The sequence below is a fragment of the Lethenteron reissneri genome, chromosome 35 (assembly GCF_015708825.2).
Source record: "Lethenteron reissneri isolate LAM-NWPU_2019-01 chromosome 35, ASM1570882v1, whole genome shotgun sequence".
Taxonomy (NCBI): domain Eukaryota; kingdom Metazoa; phylum Chordata; class Hyperoartia; order Petromyzontiformes; family Petromyzontidae; genus Lethenteron; species Lethenteron reissneri.
The window spans coordinates 13,280,169-13,290,526 of NC_083813.1; the positions used below are offsets into that span (position 1 = coordinate 13,280,169).

The 10,358-nt window shown below is 57.3% G+C and overlaps 2 protein-coding genes across 2 annotated transcripts; both read right to left on the reverse strand.

Annotated features, from left to right (window-relative positions):
• Window positions 1-568: 568 nt before the first annotated feature.
• Window positions 569-3,727, reverse strand: CLEC3B (C-type lectin domain family 3 member B). The gene is made up of 3 exons (XM_061565492.1): window positions 3,086-3,727; window positions 2,610-2,696; window positions 569-1,660 (listed from the first exon to the last, which is right to left on the reverse strand). Exons 1-3 carry the CDS (start codon window positions 3,180-3,182, stop codon window positions 1,248-1,250), a joined length of 597 nt encoding a protein of 198 aa, XP_061421476.1. The 5' UTR covers window positions 3,183-3,727; the 3' UTR covers window positions 569-1,247.
• A 610-nt stretch (window positions 3,728-4,337) lies between these two features.
• On the reverse strand, window positions 4,338-10,280 carry EXOSC7 (exosome component 7). The gene is made up of 8 exons (XM_061565837.1): window positions 10,112-10,280; window positions 9,497-9,598; window positions 8,535-8,629; window positions 7,936-8,101; window positions 7,610-7,680; window positions 6,983-7,106; window positions 6,150-6,305; window positions 4,338-4,519 (listed from the first exon to the last, which is right to left on the reverse strand). Exons 1-8 carry the CDS (start codon window positions 10,169-10,171, stop codon window positions 4,415-4,417), a joined length of 879 nt encoding a protein of 292 aa, XP_061421821.1. The 5' UTR covers window positions 10,172-10,280; the 3' UTR covers window positions 4,338-4,414.
• Between the last annotated feature and the right edge of the window lie 78 nt (window positions 10,281-10,358).

Below are 10,358 nucleotides of genomic sequence, written 5' to 3' on the forward strand. Positions count from 1 at the left end.
CACGGGGGAGTCCAGCACTTTCCACCGATGTTATCCGCCGAGCAGATTTCGCTCCGGTCGTCAGGTTCGTAGCGCAGGCCGCTAAACCGCGATGCCGCCATCGTTCCACTCCACCTCTGACGTTGAGAGGTGGTTGGCGAAGGAGGTGCTTTCGTAGACTTGGCACCGCGTGTGGCCGGCCGCCTGAAGCGGAGCTCTCTCCGTGTGTGCTAGTCTCATCGCCGGCCCCAGCGTGAACTGTCACGACCCCGGACAGCAATTTGATTAGAAAATAGCTATTTGTATCTCCTGGTTTGTATTGTTTCCGTCTAGTTTTCAAAGTGTTTATCTGCTACATTGCCTTAAGCGTGTAATATTAACGTATTGTTTGCCATTACGTTTTAATAAATTATACATTCCCGCACACTATTCAATGCGCAGAATTGTTGAACGATTTATAGTCTTCATCATCGCACGTCTACGGAGCTCGTTCTCCGCCGCTGCGAAACGAAGCCGTCCCGTGTGACTTAGTAAATGAAACGCGCAGCAGGAAGCACAGCATCAGTAAGAGCGAGAACGCCTCACCTCGTCAGCTTGATGAGGTTTTTATTCATAAAAAGTCTGGAGTAGGGTTTGCAGCCACTCTGCGGAAGCATGCGATTTAGCAACCGGTTCCCAGAGGTTTCTGGGTAGATTACAGATTGGGTCCGTGGAGTTTGCGCCCCTGCTGCTGTGTCACGGGTAAGAGGAGTTCACGGTGAAATAATTCTACTGGTGCCACGCAGCGACCGGCGCCGGGCGAGACGGGGGTTTTGGCGCTACGATCGTTCCATCGTCGGTCTAACTCGGCGTTTACGTTGCCGCATTAAGGGAGACGGGAGGATTTGTGTCCTAAAAGTCACCGTCTCTGATTTTCAGAGAATTTGGAGGCAACTAAATTCTGTTTAGATTGTGTTCATTGCCTGAATTTGATAAATTGCCCAAAATGATAATTCAGGGTGGTGAACCTTTGGTCAATGAACGTGACATTTAAAAAACCGGCCCCTTCCTCTGATTCCAACCACCATGCTTGCAAACAACAAAGCTGAACTACGGCCCCTACTTGGGCCATAGGTCATATATATGGATAACTTTTTATATATATATATACTTCAAACCTCTAGAGTAGAGTGACTGCCTACGTTAATTGGCGTTTGCGTTCTGAGCTACAAACAAAACTCGAGGACGTCGGCGAGATCGGATCGGTGCGAGCGACGCGAGCGGCGACTTCACGGCACGGCGAACTCGCAGGCGTAGCCCGCCAGACGGTAACACGGGTCGTCGAACCACCTCCCGTCCAGCATCACCGACAGCGCCACGCAGTTCTCGCGCCGCCCGCCGTCCGGCTGGCCCGAGATGGCGTCCTCCCAGATCGTGAAGTTCACCGCCTCGCCCGACTGGTCCCGGAAGGCGCCCTCGGAGGCCACGTCGCTCAGGCCCACCCACACATTGGCGGCGGGGCCCAGGGCCCGGCGGGCGAGGCGCACGACGGCGGCGTTCTCGTCGGCGTCGCGCGGCACGGCGAGCGAGCCGCCGAGATGCACGCACGCCTCGCCCGCCTCGTAGAAGGTCTTCTCCAGCTCGCCCGGCTCCTCCTCCACCAGAAGGCACTTGCGGCCCACCTTCTCGCCGCGCAGACACACTGCGGGGGGGGGGGGGGGTGAGCGGGCGCACGCACGCCACGTCGGGGCCGTGCCAAGGCTGTGCTTGGCCACGAGGCGCCGGGTTGCTTTCCACCCAGAAGCCGAGCCGTGCCGCCGACGTCGCACGCGGTGAAAGTATCGCGAGTCCCATCCCTGGCCCCGCTTGGTTGACCCCGAGCGAGATTTTTATTTCTTGCGAGACCAGCTGATCACGGATTGGGTCCGGTTCAGCTCGTCGAATAGCCGGTGGCAAGCCGCCACCTGCTCGCGAGGGTCCCGCGCCGGCTCGGCTCCGATGTGCCAATGGAAAAGGGGATAACGCTGACTGCGAGCCAAGGTGAGGGGGGCATGGTGGGGTGGGGGGGCAATGGCTGACGGACCGCTCTACTCGCACCCCACGGAGTAGGCACGTCGTGGAGCCCTGACTCGGGTTGTGTTTTCGCTCGGTTATGTAGAGGTCGTCAAAGACCTCTTGAGCCAGGTCTGCGTCTTTGCATGAGACGTGAGACAAAGTTCCCATCTGCAACTCTCACAAACCAGTGCACATCACCCGACATCAGTAGAGTGAATGGCAGAAGCAGAGATCGCAGAACTAGTTTCGAGATCCTTTCAGTTCACCTCCACCACACACAGGAACGCGGCATCATGTTCCCATGTGCTCAGCTAAGCATGTATGTCGAACGTCTTTCACAATGTTGTCCTTCCCCCGCACCTCCGATTATGTACAAACTAAACACAAAACTGTTGTTCAGTTTGTACATAGCCTAATTCGGTGGAACGGAATTGTTTAATTCTGAGAACTGAAGTTGTTTTGAAGGGGCCTGGCCGAAACGATGCCTGGGCTACAGCCGAGTTGTGTGAGCAGCAAATCCGCTTGAAATTCCTACTGCTGGTGTGGCGTCTCACTTCATCCCTGGCTGTGACATCGCAAAGGGCTTTTGCTCCTACCGGTCTGCAGGGCCTGCTGCTCCTTCAGCATCTTCAGCTCGAGCCAGATGTCCTCGATCTCCTTCCGGAGCTCCTCCACCGTCTCGTCTGGGGAAGCCGACCGAGAGAGGCGTGAGACCCCCCCCCCCCCCCCCCCCCCCCACGAATCACACCGAGTGTTACCGGCAAAATCCACGCGGCCAGCGTTAGAAATGTCGATCGACTTCACCGGCCGCTTGTTTCAGCTCTGCCCCATGTCCCTGTGCGATGCAGCAACAGCCACCGAATACGCGCGCACGACGGCCAGTGGATGCATGGCACCGAGATCTGGCGTCCGTCTTGTCATGTCGGCCTTATCCCGCTGCCAATTTACCGCATCCGCTAGCAGAGGAACGTTAACCATATATGCATGCGTGACAGCCAGAAGATGCACGGCGCAGCGCTGCGGAATACACGTCCGCCTGCCGTCCGTGCGCCACGTCCCTCTGCCTCGTTACCGTCCAAGCGAGCGGTGAAGCCGAACGGTCGCGTGCTGGCCGGGGGCGCGGCGGCCACCGCCAGCAAGAGGAAGCGCAGCAGTCGGGCGGTCGACATCGTCCCAGCGTGGCCGCGGACTGCGCGTGGCCCAGACCCTCTCCCCGAGCGCACGCCTCGATGTCTCCCAGCATAGGGGGAGGGAGGCGGGACCCGATGAGGCCGGCGCTGGGGCAGGTGGGGGAACGCGAGGCAGATGCGGAGTGCCAGCAGAAGGTGGGGGGGGCACCCACGATCCCCCCCCCACCCCCCATGATTTCCAACTTGTCCCAAAACTCGACTCGTTACGTAAAGTTCTTAAAACGGCGGTCAGCGATTTAATAAAGTTCGCGATTTGGAATGTTTGCACACAACGTGGCAAACTTTCTCTTGCTGCGTAAAAATAATGATTTTCATTTTTAACGTGTAATATTTATGGGCTACATTCCTTGAAATAACACCAACCCCGCCATTCAACATCCGTCTCGGAAGTGAAACTTACATTACAAAGTGGAATTTAAGTGAAAAATAAACCCCTTGGGTCGGCGATGCCACTCCTGCTAGGTCAGGCATCTCAGGAACGGGAGGTCTGCAGAAGATTGAACTTGGCACAAATAACCGGGCCTCGGGTCGAGGCGGAATTCAAGTTTCTCGATCTGTGAACGATTAGCTGCTGGGCCAAGCCACGTGCGCAGCGACGGCCCCGCACTCTAGTTGGGTGTGGCCGTCTGGAGCTGGTTGGTCAGAGGGGGGTGGAGGGGATGGGGGGAGGCTGGCGTCCAGTGGGGGCCGGAGTGAAGGGGAACCCGGGTCACGGCCTCGGACGACAGCGCCACCCGCGCCGCGAGCAGGAAGATGGCATCGCTGTTTTGGAAACTTTCTCCACGCTTGCTACCGAGCGAGCGTTGCTAGACACGTGACAGAGACGTATTCCGAGGGCGTTTCAGGTGAACATCTGTGGAGGGGAAGGAGGCAGGGTAGCGAGCGTGTGGGTCTCCGTAACTCAACAGCAGAGAGAAGGATTTTTGGCCGCAAGCATCTGCACCGCTGAGATTAAACACCGATTTTTTTTTAAACAAATGGTTTTAGAAACGGCCACTTCCTTTCCAGCGACTTGGCAGCGGCGTCTGCCTGCTCATCGCCCCGCTCGCTCCCTCCCCCTCCGCTTTGCAGACACCGCCGCCTGCACGGCCAAACGTCGCGCCGCCGAGAAATCCACCACGCACTCGGCGGACGTACAAAACGAGACGTTTATTGCGTGGCAAAAAAATATTCAAACAGGTGTGTGTGGGAGAGCTCCGCGCGGCTCCGTGTCATCCGAGGAAGCCGACTTTCTCCCTCTTGGTGCCCTGCGACTCCTCGTGCTGCAGGACGGCGTCCAGGGCCTTGTGCAGCGACACGCCCACTCGCTTGCCGGTCTGGACGCGGAGACGGCAGCGACAAATCAAGGGGTGAAACCGTCGCTCGTCCAACAGAATTTAACATCACTCAGCGACGACTCCTGCCTGGAATACAAAAATAACCTGGCGGCAGTGGTACGCAAGCACAAATAACAAACGCTCAATATGTTAATCAAAAACACCGTGTGCCCTTAAAAGAAAAAAAGGTCACGTTTCGGGCAATGGCCCTTCTTCATAGCACAGCGAGCCCAGAGCGATGGAGTCAGAGTTGGCGACTGCACAACACAGCGATGGAGTAAGAAGTGGGCGAATGCACTACACACAGTATCCATCATATCCGCAGTGGGGTGCTCATAAAATTCGAATTACCAGAATGTGTGAACTACGAACGCGGTAGAGGTCGTGGAGCGGTCGGGAGCGGTTCACGATGACGTCTCCACAGACCCTCTCTACTGCTCGAGGAGCAATGCGTCTCACCGTCTCTGCACGACGTCTTGAGATGCGGTCACAGACGTTACCCAATCCTAACTTGCTGCTGCTGTTGCAACGGTTCAACACCCTAGACACCCTTACAATCTAAATGTTCCATCTTAAGGGATTATGTAGGTAAAGTATTGCAATTAATAACCCCCCGCCCCAAAAGCGTGTAGATGCATTGCCACTATCCAGGGTCACAATTCAAGAATCGCCTCTCGTCTGTGTTCCCGTTTCTCTCGTGCAATGTGTCCCATCGTCTTCTTGCCAAGCTGGATCGGTGCGTCCTTGCAGGCCGCACGTTCACCACCACCACTTGTTTACAGGAACTGCCTTCGCTCTCTGGGTGTCTTGGCAATGCGTGAACCATCAAGAGCCAGGAGCGGTTCAACTCAACCCCACTGCTCACGAACGGTGGCAATCTCGTGTGTGTGCGTGCATGGGTGCGTGTGTGTGCGTGCGTGGGTGTGTACATGCGCGTGGGTGTGTACATGCGCGTGTGTGCGTATGCGTGTGTGTGCATGCGTGTGTGTGCATGCGTGTGTACGCGTATGCGTGTGTGTGTGTGCATGCGTGTGTACGTGTGCCGCGTGTGAGGGTTGCTATAACTTTCACGCCCACTAGAGGGCCCTACACTCACGAGGCTTGGGCTAACGACAAGACACCACGCCAGGAGGCCCACGCAGCCCTCTGCTGCACAGCAACGCTGGAAGGAAGCATTGACTCAGGAAATTTTAATATTCTTGCGCTAAGGATTCACGTGTAAATTCGAGGGGGTTCCATTTGATTGTTTACGATTTACGCGAAGTATCAGCGAATGTGCATTCGATGAGACAAGACGAGACGGGCGAGATGCAGAATATAAATGAGAAAGAACATCAGTTACGGACAACGCAGGTGAGACAAACGAGACGCTACAAATGACAGACGACACAAACGAGACGGACCATTCTATATTGTTTAGGCAAACGGATCCAACAAAACTGTAAACAAGGAAGCGGAACAAGAATCTGTTAAATAAAAACTGAACCTTAAATCCACTCACGAACCACAATTGCAGCGATTCATCGAATCGCGATGGGTGGGGGGGGGGAAGGTGAACTGTGATGAGCCAACTGTGGAGCGACCACCTACAGAGAGAGGCGTTGGTCAACGTGTGGGAAGGGGGCGGCACCTCGATCATGTGACACACGCTGTCGGGGTGCAGGCTGCCGGGCCCGGCCTTGCGTAGGCCGGTGATTGCGCCCGCCGCCGTCACGGACACCAAGAGGCTGGCGCGGCAGCAGCAGCTCTCCTCCAGCGACGCGTCCACCACGTGCCGCTCCCCGATCTGGAGGGCACGGGCGGCGAACCGCAGCACAGGTGAGTGGCGAGGCCTGGTGCGGCGGGTCGGGGCGAGCCGTGCGCACGGGGAAACGAGCGAGCGAACCCCGTGGCGGCGTGTACGTTCTTTAGAAAAATAACGCTGATCGACGTGCCCCGGTTGTACGGATCTAAGTGTCGGGCCACTGGGCAGGTTTTGAGTATTTCTGCTCAAGTTTTCGCCAGGTGCTACCGTGGGCATCGTCACCCACGACTGATCCTTCAACTGGCTACTCATCCAACCCGACTAGTTTTAAGATCTTCCATACACTCACCCCTGCCTACCTCTCCCCTCATTTCACTCTATATCCCCTCGAAGCGTTCTCTCCACTCCAGCAAACCAACACCTTCTGTCGAAGTCCTCAGCCTTCACTCGGTGGGAGGTCGCTCATTTCTCCTCAGCTGCCCCCATTATCTAGAACTACCTTCCCCCAGCCATCCGTGCTGTCGAATCCCTGCCCCCGTTCAATGCAAGGCCCAAGATTTTCCCGTTTGCCTACGAGTGACCGTCCGTCTCCTCTATAAATTAAACACGCTCGCCGTTTCTGTCCCGCTGCTGGAGATGCGGTCCCAGTCGGAGCGCCGCTGGGTACATCCACGTTGTGCCGCTGTTGTGGTTGTGGCGGCCACATCGCCGCCGCTCACCTTGCTGAGCGTGACAATGCACGGCACGCGCGCCACCTCCAGGCGCACGCAGTCGTAGGGGTCGTCGGACAGCTCGATTTCCCGCACGCCCTCTTCGTCCTCGCTCACGTGCACCGTCGGGATCCTGCGCGCGACGCCACCCAACGCGACCATCGCAGCGACGGTCAAACAGCGTGGCGGAACGCGTTCTACGTCGGGGGGGGAACCTCCGGCCGGCGGCTTAATGCCACGTGGCCTACGGCCACGCGAGTCCTGCAACTTTACAAGGTCCCGCAAACAGCGATACTTATTCATAATATAGCGATACTTATCCATCACGATTAGCATCTTGGCTGCACTAATCGGGTACTAGAGTGGGAATATTTCCAACCTGGCAGCAACACTGTTTACTGTCAGAGAGGGCCTCTGACAGTGACAGAAGTGACCGGGCCCAGTTTGTGAGTTAACGCCGTGGTTAACCGCCAAAAGCGTTTGAAAGTCGGCGTCCGGCCCTCCGCAAGGGAAGGTTCCACACTCGACGAGGGGCGCTCGTGCCGCAGAGCTGGCGAGGCGACGCTCGCGAGCCGTCGCGCCGGAGCCACGCCGGCCGCGGTGAACGTCAATGCGAAGGCCGAGCGTCGCCGCTACCTGGTGTTGAAGAGCGCGGCCTTGACGGCGATGGAGGCGGCGTCGAACACGTTTCCCCCGTACTCCAGCAGCTGACCGGGAGATAACAAACAATTGACGACAAGGACAGACACGCCCTGTACCGCGCTTCCGAAATAGTCGCCGCTCGGTGTAACGACAAACGCACGCGGTGCTCAATGCCGACTCAACTTACCGTCGCTCGCTGCACGCTTGCCGACCCGACCCAGCACAAATGCTTTGGCTGCCGACCTTTCAACCCTTTGACTGTACGCCGAGTTTCAAATCCGATTGAACGTGGGCGAACGTTGACGCGAATGTTGTCTTACCAGCACGTCCACGTAGAGCACCCAACACTGCTGGCGCGGGAGGATGCAGAGCGAGCGCAGGTCGAGACAGCCGGCGTGCGCGAAGGAGCGCTGCAGCGCGCTCGAGATCTCCAGGCTCAGCTCCTCGCCGCCCCGGCCCTCAAACTCTGGGGTGGCGTTGGCGGAGCTGGTGGTGCAGTAAAACACGGTGCCAAGCGTTCATTTGTTTTTGATAGAGCGCCCTTCACGCCGGGGAGTCTAAGTGCTTTGCACGTGATATGAGACTTGCATCTCATCTAAGATATTGAATGGGCACCCCCAGTGGCAGCTGTCCCTGCGCAGTACAAGACAGCTCAGCAACTGGTCATTTACCTGCCGGTCGTGGGCAATGATTGACGTTTGTAATCCCAATTGAGTAATTTGGAGCGCTGCATAATCCCGACGATCTCTTTCAGGATATCAGCAGCAGCAGCAGTAGCTGTGCTTCACACTCGGCTGGATGAAGACCTCCCCAGGCCACGGCTTTGTTGCACGGTGGAAGAGAGGTGTAAGAAAGCGCGTCATTAGCAGGAGCTGCGGGTGGCGCGCTTCCTTACGCCTCCGTCGGCCTCTCCTCTCACCAGTCGACGAAGAACTCCAGGTATCCCTCGTCAGGGCAGTCCGGACGCGGCGAGCCCAGCTCGGCCTTCACTCCCACCAATACGTCCGTCTGACCCTGCGGAGTAAAGATCAAGATGTCCTCGTGGCCCAAGGCGTCGATGCTACGGCATCACCAACGCGGTTTACCCTCCGTCAGATCCCACAGCTACTGCACAGCAACCACGTGACCTCAAAGATCTGCGTCTTCCCCTTGGTCGTCGGATTCGTGGAGACCACTCCAATGCCCGTCTCACCCATCCGACACACACTTAGAACAGCCGTGTGCGCCTAAATGTACCTACAACACTGCCATGTTCTCTCCATGACTCGTCAGCACTGTCTTAACCACGCAGTGTAAAGGGACACATTCACACCTTTATGAAACTGTCCACTCTGGCTATGGTCTAGGAGGCGCGTGTGGATGCTGTATCTCAGTCACCACCCCCACCAGTGAGAGAGGCAATGGACTGACCCACAGTGGCGTAGCGTTGTTGGCATGGGCCCTCGTGTAAGGCATTAAATGGGGACCCACCGCTGTCTGATTCGCACCTCCCCTCTCAAAACCCTGGCACCTCGACCCCTCTGGGCCCAGGTGCAGATGCCGTGTCTGCACACTCAATGGCTATGCCACTGTTACATTTCGGAGTTTGCAATTTAAATCACAAATAATGTTTACATTTAGTTTCGACCTTGTGGTTGGCATTGCTTTAGTTTGTGTCGTCTCATTTGTACAACAGTGTTGGGTTGGTGCTGGCCACGCCACCCCCTCGTGTGCCACAACAGGTGCTGTACGCACGCTCACGGCACGTGCCCCAGCAGCCTGGCCAAGAGCGCACGGGGAAGGCGTCAGGACCCGCGCATTGGGTCACACGCATGGACGCCGCGTGCTGAACTTCATTCGCACCGTACGTAGCCAACCGCGCTCATCGGAGGCCGCGCTCACCAGGCGGAGGCGCGCGGAGCCGCTCGTGTTGGACACCACCTCGGTCTCCAGCTCCACCACCCGGAAGTCCTCGCATCCTCTCCCGTCCCCGCGGACTCCGTCCTGAGACGGCCGCACGGAACCGCGAGCAGAGAGGACAATTGGAGCGTTGCACGCCGATGCTGCTCCCTCACCACCATCATCATCAGCCATGATCTAGCCACTGCTGGATAGAGGCCACCCACTCTGTCGCCATCTCTCCTGCTCCTACAATAATCCGTTCGACGCCAATGTTCACTTTACAATCATTCATCAATCCACTGACCATACTTCACCACGCTGGTCAGTGCGGATTGGTGAAGTGGATGGGGCCGGCACGATATCACTCGCCGATGCCGTTAGCCGCGACTGGACATCGACATCTACCGCGCATCTGCAAGGCGGGTGGACGTCTGTGAAAAAGAGCTTCATAGCTCATCGGATTCTTCCAATCTAAAGAATGATTCTGATCAAGCGAGAACCCATTGCTGTACTACGCCGTCCCCTCGGTCACCACCAAGCTGCACTGACCAGCGTGGTGAAGTATGGTCAGACTAGTCGAGTGTTCATAACAGGCGGTAGGGGAGCTGCACTCGCCTGCACGCCGTGCACGATGAAGGCCTTCTCCGCCTCGCTCAGCAGCAGCAGGGCCGCCATGTCGCCTCCTCCTCTACGTCCACCTCCTCCTCTACGTCCACCTCCTCCTCTACGTCCACCTCCTCCTCTACGTCCACCTCCTCCTCTACGTCCACCTCCTCCTCTACGTCCACCTCCTCCTCTACGTCCACCTCCTCCTCTACGTCCACCTCCTCCTCCACCACCTCTACCTCCACCACCACCTCTA

What these genes read in the sequence shown, in the direction of transcription:
- CLEC3B (XM_061565492.1), bottom strand. Translation starts at nt 3,182, where the DNA reads ATGTCGACCGCCCGACTGCTGCGCTTCCTCTTGCTGGCGGTGGCCGCC. An exon ending in CTTCACCGCTCGCTTGGACG is followed by an intron (nt 2,697 to 3,085) that starts GTAACGAGGCAG and finishes CGGCTTCCCCAG; the next exon opens with ACGAGACGGTGGAGGAGCTC. An exon ending in GCAGCAGGCCCTGCAGACCG is followed by an intron (nt 1,661 to 2,609) that starts GTAGGAGCAAAA and finishes CCCCCCCCGCAG; the next exon opens with TGTGTCTGCGCGGCGAGAAG.
- EXOSC7 (XM_061565837.1), bottom strand. Translation starts at nt 10,171, where the DNA reads ATGGCGGCCCTGCTGCTGCTGAGCGAGGCGGAGAAGGCCTTCATCGTG. An exon ending in GCCGCGCTCTTCAACACCAG is followed by an intron (nt 7,107 to 7,609) that starts GTAGCGGCGACG and finishes CGTCGCGCGCAG; the next exon opens with GATCCCGACGGTGCACGTGA. An exon ending in GCGTGTGTCACATGATCGAG is followed by an intron (nt 4,520 to 6,149) that starts GTGCCGCCCCCT and finishes CTCCGCGTCCAG; the next exon opens with ACCGGCAAGCGAGTGGGCGT.